The 13,546-nt window shown below is 40.8% G+C and overlaps 1 protein-coding gene across 1 annotated transcript; it reads left to right on the top strand.

The window, feature by feature from the left end:
- Positions 1-2,933: 2,933 nt before the first annotated feature.
- Positions 2,934-12,935, top strand: LOC122220549 (T cell activation RhoGTPase activating protein). Its single transcript, XM_042940208.1, has 10 exons — positions 2,934-3,095; positions 3,700-3,783; positions 3,871-3,924; positions 4,231-4,297; positions 5,792-5,958; positions 6,633-6,794; positions 7,277-7,386; positions 8,790-8,985; positions 9,788-9,902; positions 10,507-12,935. Exons 2-10 carry the CDS (start codon positions 3,757-3,759, stop codon positions 11,772-11,774), a joined length of 2,166 nt encoding a protein of 721 aa, XP_042796142.1. The 5' UTR covers positions 2,934-3,095; positions 3,700-3,756; the 3' UTR covers positions 11,775-12,935.
- The last annotated feature ends 611 nt before the right edge of the window (positions 12,936-13,546 follow it).

Raw genomic sequence — 13,546 nt, 5'->3', positions numbered from 1 at the left:
GCAGGCATAAGATTTAAAGCAGCAGGACAGAATCCTTTCTTCACTCTTGTCAAAACCATTAATAAACAAAATGGGATGTAGAGTGATTGGCTGTCAGACGACACAGCTTGAAAATAATTTTCATTGAAAATGGCTGTGGCTGTGAGGGTGACGAGGACAGGTAATGATGCACTACAAATATCCGGAACTTTCTCACACGCACAGATACAATGTAGACTAGCAGTTCTCAAACTCTGTAGTCTCAGGAACCCTTTACAGAATTATTGCCGAGTCTAGAGATTTAATTTATGTAAGCTGTATTTACCAATATGTACCTTAGGAAAAATTAAAGCTTAGAAAAATTTTAAACATAAGAATACACAAGCCTGCATTCCCATCATATCGTAACATCCCATATCATGTAGCCTCTGAAAAACTCCACTGTCTGCCCTTGAGACAATAGAGTCAAAAAGGCAAATATTGTTATAAAATAGTTTTGATTTCACGGACCCTCCTGAAAGGGTCTCAAGTACCCTCAGGACTCCCTGAACTTGAGAACCACTGAGATAGACCAAACCTGAGTTTTTGAGTCTCCTAAACACCCCCCAGCTTGGGCTCGTCAGAAAAAGAGGTAAAATGGACGAGCCCATGACTTCCCCACCCTTCTCCCACTAGAGACACATACTCATTTTTTTTTTTTTTACATTTTATATATCAGGATTCTAGGTTCATCTTCCTTTAAATATAGAATTCCACACCAAAACATAAACAAACAAACAAAAAAAAAACAGTTTTTAAACCATGTGTATTGTGTATTGTGTAGAATGTGTATTGTGGGGTATAGTGCATAATCAAAGAAAAAAATATGGTCATTTGAAATATATAGATTGAGGATTGATGCATTAGGTTGTTAGAGCTGTGCAAGCATTAGATTTCTTAGAAACTCCCAAAAACTATGTCAAATGAAAAAAGTTCATGAAATACATATTAGCATAAAGAATGACTATTTTATAAGTTAATGTATTTTTTTCAGAAGCTATTTACTGAACAACTACTACATGACTGTCTCTGGGTGAGGTACAGCATATATGCACTTTTTGATAATAAAAAAGTCAATGAGTGAGGGCACCTGTGTGGCTTATTGGGTTAAGATCCAGACTCTTGATTCCGGCTCAGGTCATGATCTCATGGGTCTTGGGACTGAGCCCCGCGTCAGTCTGAGCTGACAGTGCAGAGTCCGCTTAGGATTTCTCTCTCTCTCCCTCTTGCTCTTGTCCCCCTCCCTCTCTCTCAAACTTAAAAAAGTTTAAAAAATTCAATGAGTCATTTTGAAGATTTGTAAGGGCCGGAGGAAGGAGGAAAGGCAGTCATTCACATAGACTCCACAGGGACACTACCCTAAGCTCTGGGGCTCCAGCTCTGAGGAAGTTTTCAGAGAGGGAGCCTCCAGCTGGAAGCCTGAACACCCCCCCCCCACACTGAAACGCTGAGTTAGGGGGCAAATCTTAACTGTTCTGTGCTTCAGTTTCCTGAAGAACACCTAATCATGACTTCCTTTTAGTGTAAAGACAATGGAGCTGTCAATATGAAAAAGTCTTGGGATTAAAGCCTTCTGGTGATGGATTAAGACAAAGGTAGTTTTTAATTTTTTGTTGAAGAATAACACACATACAGAAATGTGAACATAAGACTAGGAGCACCCAGATCAAGAGATGGACCATTAGAGAGCCCTCTCTGGCCCCCAGTGGTCACTTCCCACCCCAGGGAAACTGGTAAAATAGCATAGATTGACTTCCGACAACATAGATGACTTTGCTTTGTATGCAAGATACGCTCTTTTGAGTCTGGTTTCTTTAGCTCAACATTATGTTGTGAGACCTGCCCACACTGTTGGACATAGTTATAGACCATGCATTCTCAGTTCTACGGAACACTCCACTGTGTGAAGATGTCGTAATATAGGTCACATACATAGCCTTTTAGCCATAGAAAAGACCAGAGATTTTCTCTTATCCAGAACGAGGGATCTACACATGAAGAAGAAGGAGGAGGAGGAGGCAGGGAGGAGGAGGAGAGATCCACAGATGAAGTTCACCGTCTCTTTTCTTTTTTTCTTTAGAAAAGAATTAAATGTTTATTTATTTTTGAGAGAGAGAGAGAGAGCAAGCAGGGGAGGGGCAGAAAAAGGGAGACACAGGATCCAAAGCGGGCTCTGTGCTGATAGTAGTCAGCCTGGTGTGGGGCTCGAACGCACGAACAGTGAGATCATGACCTGAACCGAAGTTGGATGCTTATCTGAGCCACCCAGGTGCCCCTCACGATCTCCTTTCTATTTGAAATTGATCTGATCAAAGGAATTTTTGGTTTTCCTTCCATGTCAAGATTAGAGATGGTATTAGCAACTTTGACCAGGAGTTAGGGAAAGGAGAAAGGGGTTAATATTTTGGCAGCTGGCTCTAGGAGACTCTCTACCTAATTCCAAAGGAAACTGATAGCGACCATTTCTCAAAAGCAGCAGCATGTCTGGAGCTTCTGGGAGGAAGAGCATCCTGCACCCAGAGGATGCCAGTCAATGTGTGGTAACTGATGAACAGAGTAGATGGTGGATGGGAGGGGAGATGGCACCCAAACAGGATACAAAATAAGGGCACCTGAAATCACCACTTTACAAAATAAAATTATGTTTATTACAGAATAACACAATTTCTTGTTCACACATCCCACCTGTGACATTAATCACAGCCTTCACCTAAGAGCCATATGTCATCTTTTCCACCCCTACTAGTTTGTAGATTTTTTTTTTTTTTTTTTTACTTTGAAGTGGAAGAAGAAGAAAAAGAACCAGAGCTGCCCTAAAAGGAATGAGGAAGTGAGAGCTCCCCAGTGTCTGGCTGGCTATGTCTGTGTGACAACCCATGATGTTCTTTCCGGTCTCAGTAATATTCTGAATTTCCACCTGCCCGCCCCCTCTCGTTTATAATGCAGGACACGTGAAGCCGGTCATTCAGTCTTGCCCTCTCAACCAGTGGATTAGTAGGAGCAGAGTGAAATGCTGTTTCTCCCATTTTTCACAGTCCCCCGGAGATAAGACAAGTCTGGCTGGAGACCCTCTGAGGGTGAGTACCATAAATTCATATCACTAGAGAATAAGCTAGCTAGCAAATCTCAGGTGTCTGAGAGCACCTCCGACAGAAAACAGCTGTACCACAAACACACAACATGTCATGTTACAAAGACTCCGAACGCGCAAAACTTGGCTTCAGTGTGAAGCCTGAACTTTTTTGGCATGGGAATTCCGGAAAGGTTAACTTTGTTTTGTGTTTACTACAAGTAGCATCTTGGGAATAAGTTTTTGACCCTGGGGGTTAGATGAGATCATCCATGCAGAGCACGCAATACAGTGCCTGACACATAGTGAGCTCTACCTGCTGCCAAAAAAAGGGGGTATATAATTATTATGTAATTATTTGTCAGATTATTTCTTGATGGGAATGGAATAAGTGAATAAGTGTGGCGTGGTAAAGGTATCAGGTTTAAATAATATAGAAATAAGTGTGTTCAGGTGCTGTCCTTAACAGCCTAAGATATCTAGTAACATACACACAGACTTTAAGTGAAAACTTTTCTACCTAACAGTTTCAAACTTTGTGTTTTGGCACTGAAATCGGCCAACTTATTATGCGTCTCCCTCCTCACTCTTTCTCACGTGATTTCTCACAGGCAGAGCCAAGGACACACGGGGGGAAATTCATCGCTGGACAGTCAGCACAGACTCTAATGAAGTTGATAAGCAGTTGCAATGCCGTACGTCCCCCTCTTACATTTATTAATTCCGCTTTTCCAGAAGTCAGAGTCAAAAGATCTTTACCTAATTTTGGTTTTCTCTTTTAGGCAAAAACACTAAATGCCAATAACATGGAGACATTGATTGAATGTCAGTCAGAGGTAAGAAAGCAATTTTAAACACTTTTTATCTGCACTGTGAGAATGTGAAACACTGTGTTGTAATGGAATATTGTTTGGATTATTTAATTATCAGAGTAGAAAATTAACATCATTCGTGCAGTACATTAAATACATTAATTGGGACCTTATAGGATGATAATCAATTGTTGATTCTAGAAGCTAGAAAAAATCAGTGGACTCTATTGACTAATTCCTAATACGAATAAAATGTTGTATGTGTATTCTGTGGGGCAAGACTGGGTAGATCTCTTCCGTCATTTTTAACTAAAACAAATATATTTTTAGGGTGATATCAAGGAACATCCTCTGTTGGCATCATCTGAGGGTGAAAATAATATTTGCCAGCTAATTGGTGAGTTTTGAAAACATACTGATCTTTTATGTAAGTGCTAACAACAAATGTTCTCGGTTTGCAAAACCACAGTACTTTACTAGGAATTTTTTTTTTATAAATGTTCTTTTAAAGACCGCAGAACATTAACACTTAGATGGCAGGCAGGCTCCAGCTCACCAGAGCATCAGGGCACTCTGACAGACAAGATCCTCTCTAGAGCCAACCCCCCAGCTCTTCATGGGGTTTTTCGTGGGGTCAGATCTCCTAGGCGCTTCTGTTTTAACAATTACAGCATGCATACATATGAAAAAGAGACCGTTCCTTTTCCCTTTTCTTCCTTCTCTAGCCATCCTCTTCCACTTGCCAGTGTAGGAACATATGGCAATGCATTTGGAAAATACAGCTTTTATATTTAGGGGAAAACAAGAGAAAGAAGGAGACAGAAAAGAGAGACAGAAGGAAACTTGTGAGGTGCGATACCCGTTGCATACACATCTTCAGGCTTTTGCAAAGATAGAACATCTTGCTAATGTTTTACTGATAGTTCCCAACTGCCAGGTCTAGGTTCAAGCCTTCCTGGCAATTTGTGCCAGCGCTGTCCCAAAGCAGCCACCAGGGACATCCTAAAGGGGACTGCAGACAGCCTGTTGTAGCTCCCCCTAGTGGCTAAGTGGCTGCAGAGGTTTACCCGCCAGCCCAGCTAAGTGTCTTCAAAATGATCTTGAACAAGGTTCCACTCTTTTTTTATGGCTCGGTGGTATTCCGCTGTATTTATAAACCACATCTTTATCCATTCATCTATCACTGGACACTTGGTTTGCTTCCATATCTTGGCTGTTGTAAATGATGCTGCAATAAACACAGGGGTGTGTAGATCTTTTTGAATTAGTATTTTTGTTTTCTTTGGGTAAAACCTAGCAGTAAAATCACTGGCTCATATGGTATTTCTATTTTAATTTTTTGAGGAAACTCCATACTGTTTCCCATTGTGGCTGAAATTAACGTAACATTCTACTGTCAACTATACTTCAGTTTAAAAAAAAAAAAAAAGATCTTAAGCAAGTCACTTCCTCTCTTTCTAAGTTTCGTTTTTTCCACCAATGAAGAAAATTAAAATAATCTATTTCACATCAGAAATGCCCACCATAGTTATTAAGGTCAATATATTAAGATGGTTGTTTGTGATCTGCTTGCCTAGGTTTTGCTGATTTTTTTGTAGCAAACAGCCAGTGAAGGGTAAAAACAGGAAAGGTGGAGACTTTGAGGAACCTTGGTGTTGATGTTTAGGGGCTGGTTGCTCTGGTGACAATGTGGTTGCTTTATCGGTTGATTTTTCTCGATTAAAATTCACGCCCTTTGCTTTCTCAGTTTTTCAAAATTATTCCTGACCCCCCCCCATGACATACCATAGATGACATTAAGTGGCTGATGATATCCATTGTCTTATATGGGTCTTTATTTATTAATAAGTTAAATTTAATTTTTCTCTTTGCCTTGTTTTCCTGGCTGTAGAAATTAAGAAGAGAAAAAAGGTGCTGTCTTGGCCTTTTCTCATGAGAAGGCCTTCTCCTGTGTCAGATTTTCCTGGGGCTTCAGAACCAGAACTGAAAACGCCACTATTTGATCAGCCCTTGTCAATCATCTGCGGTGAGGACGACATACTCCCCAGACCCATCCAGGTAGGTGTGCATTTACTTGTAACCTACATCAGGTTTTTGTTGGATGTGAAAGATTCTTGGGAGCTCTAAATATCATTCTCATGCTAATCTTGCTGGGGCCAGTATTTAGTTTTTTCCACTTTTGGAAATGGTGTTTCCACATATGAGTACAGTCAGGAGAGTACCTGGCTGCTTACACTCTAGAAATGAGCTCTACTTGCCCTCCATCCTTCCATCCTAATGATCTCATGGAGTTGAGAATGCTTAAAATGTGTAGCTTCTGAAAAGTCAACAGAGATGGGGTCTAAAGTGTATGATCAGAAATCCAGTGTTTATATGGAATGACTTGAAAGGAGGGAGGCCTGGAATAATTTTAGAATGTAAAAAATTAGAGCTTTCACCATTTACCTCCTCTTAGAAAAATAGCAGAGTTGAGGGAGACAGTTGATAGCAATGGGGCTATAAAGAAAAATTGGCATTAGAGGTCTCTTGTTAACACCATCTCGGTATCATGAAGAACTAACTTTTATGGAGAAGATATTCTAGGACAGGTGAAGTTTGCTACTGTTCACATGCGCCATTTTAATTCTTTCTCTTACCTAAACATAGATTTTTCATGTATTAGTAGCAGCATATGGTTTCATGCATTCAAACTAAGGGTAATCATTTCCTATTCCTACCCCTCTTTCCTATAGGATATTCTCACTATTCTGTGCCTTAAAGGACCTTCCACTGAAGGGATATTCAGGAAAGCAGCCAATGAGAAAGCCCGCAAAGAGCTAAAGGAAGAGCTCAACTCTGGAGGCGTGGTGGATCTGAAAAGTCTCCCTGTGCACCTTCTGGCTGTGGTCTTTAAGGTGAGTTCACAACATTGCTACCAAATCATCTGCAGGTGGCTCTGACACATTAATTTTCAGAAAATAAGAAATGGGCTCTTCTCCCTACAAATCAAAGTAAACTGATCCTGGAGTTTAAGTTTTTTTAGCTAAGCCTTTTATTTTCTTATATAAACATCTGTTTCTATGATCCCAGATTCCAACAGAAGGCGATACATTAAATTCTCCCCAAATCCTGATGAGAAAAGGCACTTAGACTGTCCCATGGCCAAGTCTGTGCCCCTGAATCTGGCTGTCCCTCAGATGATGTCCTTACTGTGTGTGCGTTGTTAGGAAGTTGATGAGAGAGATTTCCCTCGAGTATTCAAATGCAAGAAGGAAGGGGGCACAGCCTGTGTTAAGATGATCAGAGGGTCTCTGAGACAGACCAGACAAGGGGACGATGAAGATGCCAGCACATAATGTAACATAAACAGGACAAACCATCCCCTTTCATCCTCCAGGACTTCCTTAGAAGTATCCCACTGAAGCTACTTTCATGTGACCTGTTTGAGGACTGGATGGACGCCCTGGAGAGGCAGAATGAGGAGGACAGAATTGAGGCCCTGAAACAGTAAGTTGCCAGAGTCCTTGCCAGAGGCCAGGCCCACATGGTCTCCATTTTTTTATTCTTCACATAATTCTCTGAGTGTTTCATGAAAATTGAAGTGTTTAGGGAATCAGAATGGAATTGTTTATCTACTCCCAGAATAAAAATCACAAGGTACTTTGGAGACTCCTTTTAAAGTGGTTTTAGCCAAATGAAAGGAAGCACTTTTTCAAAGAGTGGAAAGCGCAAATCCCAAGAGGTGGGGGGTCTAAAAACGTAAGCTGTTCAAGAAAGAATGGGGCAAAATCTTAGGTGAAACCCTGAAAACACGCTAAATAGCCAAGTGTAGGAATTTGGGGTTATTCTTAACCTAATAAATTGGTGTCAGGCAAGGCAACAATTCTCCCATAAAAACATCCCCTAAGGCATAGTAGAACATAGGAAGGGAATGTTTTGATCACAAAATTCCACAGCATGTTTCATATTCGTACAATTAATCAAAATGAAAACTATATAAAAACAAATTCCAAAGACAACAAAAACAATTACATTCGTAAATGAAACTGTAACCTGTTAGTGACTAGACAATCTTAAACACCTAACTTTGAAATATCAGCTCTTTCGCCGAATGCTATGAAAGTCTATTTATTATGATTGTCCCAGGCGGCTAAATATTTCCAGTGAAATAGTTATTGAATTGAAGGCGTTAAGAGTATCTGTCCCAAATTGAAAATCCTAATATTATTAGAAGTTTCCCCTTAAAGACATAAGCTCTTTCAAATAGTAACTCCTTATGAGAAATGAAAATGGTCCCTACTTAGTCACCATTGCTTATTTTGAAAAAATGAGGCTTTATAAATCTAATTACTGTTAGTACTGATGTTGCCATTTAAGTGCTACCTTGGCCATATTTATGAACATGCCCTTATAAACTGATTTATGCTCCATAAAGGTTTCTCAGAATGGTATAAAAATGGGTCATCTTTGTGTGATGATCACAGATCAAAAAAAGTAAATGACTGTGTTCCAAAAACACCAGTCTTGCAGTGCTAGAAAGACATTCTGCCTGGTTAAATGATTACTCACCAAAACAATTTTCAAAATGTATTAAACTATGGGGTTTGTTGCAGAAGTTAAGGATTCCTAATTTGAGATCAATACAAGTAATAAAGGGTTGTGTTATTGGTGTCCTTCCTAATTATAAAGACCAGTGTCTTAGGTCTTTAGGATCTCATGGTTAACCAGTTTCATGCCACGTCTGTTACCACTGGAAGTGTCTGAATAAACATTTCACAACCTTACTGTGAAAATGCACCTTCTTCATTTTAAAGGAAGTCTGGGTTAGGCAGAAACTTTCAACTTGAGACACTAAAGGGAAATACACCATTAGCCTCCTCTAAAACCAGCCTCCCTGAACTTCATTCCAGGGTCGCAGATAAGCTCCCCCGGCCCAACCTCCTGCTGCTCAAACACCTGGTCTCCGTGCTCTACCTCATCAGCAAGAACTCACAGATCAGTAAGATGGATGCCAGCAATCTAGCTATCTGCATTGGACCCAACGTGCTGACCCGAGAGAATGACCAACACCTGTCATTCGAAGCCCAGAAAGACTTAAACAACAAGGTTTGTTCTGGTCTATTTCTGACAAACTCCCAATTTGATCTCACTGTTTGTTTGAAAACACCAAGTGATAATAAAAAGGAATGGAGGAGGCTTCTGGGTCGCTCAGTTGGTTAAGCATCTGACTCTTGGTTTTGGCTCAGGTCATGATGTCACAGTTCATGGGATCGAGCCCCATGTCGGGCTCTGTGCTGGCAGTGTGGAGCCTGCTTGGGAATCTGTCTCTCCCTCTCTCTGGCCCTCCCTCACTCACCTGTGCACACAACAAGTTCTCTCTCTCAAAAATAAGTAAATTATTAAAAAAGAGAAAGAGAGAGAGAGAGAGAGGGAGGGAGAGGAAGGAAGGAGGGAAGGAAGGAAGGAAGACCCAAGTGTAAAATGCCTCTAAGTTTCTCTGACTCAAGGTCAAGTGAAATATGAAATACAAAATGCTTTTGTCATAGTTCTGCCCTCTTAGACTCATGCATTTGATGAAACGGAACAAACCTCTTGTCTCACAGGACCTGTGTATCACACGCCATCAGTCCAACTATCAGTTTGGGAAACTCCTTATTTAGATAAAAATTACTTGAAAGGAAGAGGGTTTTTTAAATCTCAAAAAAAAATGTGTGTCTCAAAGATAACATTAATATATACGATTTTTACCAATTTTCCACATGCTCTTCTCAAACACATAAAGATCCCTTACGCTTATTTTGGCACCTCCCTATCGGTTGACCCCCATCATATCCCCATTATTTCTCCTCTTCCTTTAAAAAAATTAAAGATAGCTTTAGGTTGACAACTTGTTTATTTTTCCTCACAGGTTAAGACATTGGTGGAATTCCTCATCGATAACTGCTTGGAAATATTTGGGGAGAACATTCCGGCACATTCCAGTACTGCTTCTGATGACTCCCTGGAACACACTGACAGTTCAGGTACAAAATGTGCTCTCGATTGATGATGACTGTGGGGGAAAGTTCATGCCAGTCTGCCAGGCCATGCCAGTAATGTAAAATATATCTGGTATTTGAAGCAACAGCTACCTACACAAATCACCAAATCAAACTCATAGGACACCATTCACATGGACACCTGTTCTCACATTTCCGTGCAGTGCCTCCTCACTCAGCTGACACTCGTTCGGCTTCTTTCGGAATCACAAAAACCTTCAAATTTTACTAAGTTAACTTCAGCTAGAGGGTTGTTTCCACATAATGGGCTATGGGTCTATTAAAATGGAATGGATCCAATGAAAGAGCCATCCAAAGGATTAATTTTTTAATTTAAGATCAACAAATTTTCATTGAAATGTTTTCTCTCTTTTCTCATTCTCCCTCATATTTCCTTTATCTGCTTCTCTTCTGCACCTCAAACTAGGAAAGAAACAAAATTTTAATGTGGCAAATTTCATATCAAGCCTCAAAGTAGCTTCACCAGATTACCTAGGGCCATACTTGATATAAGTAGGGGGAATTGTACTAAAGTTTATTTCTCAGAGAAACTGAACCAGAAACTCAACTGTCCCTTAACTTCCCCCAGACATGTCAACGCTGCAGAATGACTCAGCTTATGACAGCAACGATCCTGACGTGGACTCCGGTGGTGCCATTGGCTCCCCAAATAGGCAACCCCCAGTACCTGTGGAGACGACTGCCGGCTGGGGGCCCAGAGGCCCCCAGCTCACTTGGGAGTTGAGTCCGGAGCCCATCAGCAGCACTCTTGCCAGGCTGAAAAACTCCCTGAGTGAACTAGACAGGAGGTACTCAGAGCCCAGCCCGTCATCCTCACAGGAGAGCCTCGAGAGCCAGAAAACACACCAAAAACTAACACGAAGCGAGGAGGACGTCGCCTTGGCCCGGGCAGGGGCTCATTTGGAAAGTAAGGAAACTGAAGACCCCTTTCCAGAGGAGGTGTTTCCTGCAGTGGAAGGCAAAGCCCAGAGACCACAGGACCTGAAGGTGAAGAACTCGACTCAGGGTTTGGTGTTACTGTGGGGACTAGCGCCCAAAGCCTCCTCCAGTGGCTCTCTGGATGCTTCCTCTGATGGTTCACCCGTGGCTTCTCCTTCCAGTCCCAAAAGGAATTTCTTCACCAGACATCAGTCTTTCACAAAGACAGAGAAGAGTAAGCCCAACAGAGAAATTAAAAAACACTCCATGTCATTCTCCTTTGCCTCTCACAAAAGAGTGCTGACCAAAGCCCCCAGCTGCGTGTCTGTAAAATCCAAAGGCTTTACCAGAGACCAAGTAAAGAAAGGTTTTAAAAAAGAAAGCCAGCTTTCTGGGCGGATCATCCAGGAAAACTTGTCTGAAATCCAGGGCCAAACTGCTCTAGACTTTAGCTCCACATCCTATGCCCTCTCTGTCAGGGATGTGTTCCAACAAGTGGATCAGAGAAGCCCAGGTAGTCCGCCATCTTACGAAGAGGCCATTCGGCACCAGGCATTGGACCTCTCGGCCTACAGGGGCCAAACAGTCGGGAGCATGAGGGCCAGAATGCTCAGCCAGGATGCTGAACCTCTCCGACCTTTTCATCACGGAGGGAATTTAAGAAATACATGCAGTCAAGAGCTGCTTGACAGGCACAGACTATCTCCCAGGACTGAGAGCTGGAGACAGAGCCAGACTGTACATGTTTCTGTAGAAACAATAGGACACGTGACCGTCACAGGGAGACCTGACCTGCACCGGCCAAGAACTGTATCTGAGTCAAAACAGAAGACTAAGCTGGACCATCTAGTGCGGCGATGTAGTCAGCCAGTCTTTGAGGCTGACCAACTCCAGTATGCTAAAGAATCCTACATTTAGGACAGCAGACCAGACACCATGACATGGCTTATGGCATCTCTGTAAATGCACAACTGTATAAAGAACTGCTTTGAACTCTGTTTTCCAAAAAGTCGAGAATAAGCTCTTTTAGAAAGGTTGTATAGAGGCCTCCCTAGAGGGGATAGCCACGCAATGGGACTCAGGCAGTGTGTGTGTGTGCCCAAATTCATGCAACATGTAGCAAGTGTATAAAATGTATTAGAGACAAGGTGTTAGGTGCAAAGATGTCTACATGAGTATGTGTGTATTTGTGAACTTGTAGTCAACTGCATTGCTGTTCTCTGCCTCCTGGGGCAGTATTTTGAACACTATTAGTGTTCAAAAATAATTTTTTTCCTTTTTATGTTGCCTCAAATGTCATCCCATTTTTCATATTTTCCACAAACTCCATTTAGGGAAAATGTTTAAATCTCTGTTAGAAGTTTCCTCCAGTAAACAGCTTTGTGATAATTACCCACAACGGTAAGAAAAAAGGAGCAGACTGCAAGAACAGACTTCAGTGTTTGGAGTTATATCGAAGGCATTACAAACTCCAGTGAATGAAAAGGCCATCGTTAACATTTATGAAAAATAGTGAAATGTGTTCTTTTAATCATCTCATTTTCAATTTGGGTAGATTAGCAAAAATGCATTATATCAATATTAACTGATTTATAGCACTTTGAGTTTCTCTGTGGCTCAGCAATGCCTTCTCCAACAGTGTGCAGGAAACTTTATATGCATGATATGCATTGGGGATCATATATAGAACTTCAATATAATCTCACTACAATAAATTGCCTTCCTTGTTTCAAAGTAAACATGTTCATTCTTTACTGATGTGTTGCCTTCTCTTCCTTGGTTCATAGAAACCCACTAAGAAAAGCACTCACACATTGGTCCATTCAACAAGCATCTACTGAATGTATATCCATTATTCTAGATTAATAGGCAGGCTGAGGATCTTGTCTTTAGAAAGAAAAGATAATCCCTATTCTTTGGTAGTTTGCAAAACCATAAAAATATACCTACTCGAAGCCATTTTCTCAATAGTCACTCAGAGACCAGAAAATTTAGTATGCAAATACAGGATAATAAAACCAATATAATATTTCCTGGTTTTAGTGAATGAAACTCTTCATTACCTTCACAAACCTTGTTTTTATGATGCTCAGTTTGCTTATTCACAAACATAATGGTAAAAATATTTGTCATATGTTAGAACTTTAATGCTCAATGATTAAGATATTTATCCAGTACATTGGAGATACTGGACTTCTATTTTCCTTATTTTATCAACTTCTTTCATAAAACACTGTGTGTTTTTTATTTGTTCAAAGAATATTTTCAGACTTCATGAGAAATACTTTATTAAGCACACTAAAAATGTATAAGTTTCAAGGGGTTGACACTCCCCTCTGACCACTAACTTCTGAAGAGCAATCCTTTTCCAGAGTTGGACACAAGTGACAGTTACAATTTTTAGCGTCTACCATGTGCCAAGCACTGTTTTAAGTATTTCAGGGCTAAAACAAGAATAGCAACTTCCTACTGACAATCAGAATTCTCATCAATAAAAAACTAAAACTAGGAAGCCTCCCATCTATTCCACTTTACCACTGACCTGACCTCTGTTGACCCAACTCAAATCACCAAAATTTTGTCTTAAGTTTCTTTATTTTAAAAAAGGTGGTGTGAGACTGGAAGCCGTCTACCTATTGCAGATAACTAGTACAGTTTGTGGCAAACATTTATGAGCTTCCTGCAGTTGA

The sequence above is a fragment of the Panthera leo genome, chromosome B2 (assembly GCF_018350215.1).
Source record: "Panthera leo isolate Ple1 chromosome B2, P.leo_Ple1_pat1.1, whole genome shotgun sequence".
Classification (NCBI taxonomy): domain Eukaryota; kingdom Metazoa; phylum Chordata; class Mammalia; order Carnivora; family Felidae; genus Panthera; species Panthera leo.
This window is presented reverse-complemented; position numbering and strand designations above follow the sequence as displayed.

Excerpts from the sequence above, each read along its gene's own strand:
- LOC122220549 (XM_042940208.1), top strand. The coding sequence starts at position 3,757 with ATGAAGTTGATAAGCAGTTGCAATGCC. Across the intron at positions 5,959-6,632 it reads TACTCCCCAGACCCATCCAG|GATATTCTCACTATTCTGTG; the intron begins GTAGGTGTGCAT and ends TCTTTCCTATAG. Across the intron at positions 8,986-9,787 it reads AGAAAGACTTAAACAACAAG|GTTAAGACATTGGTGGAATT; the intron begins GTTTGTTCTGGT and ends TTTTCCTCACAG.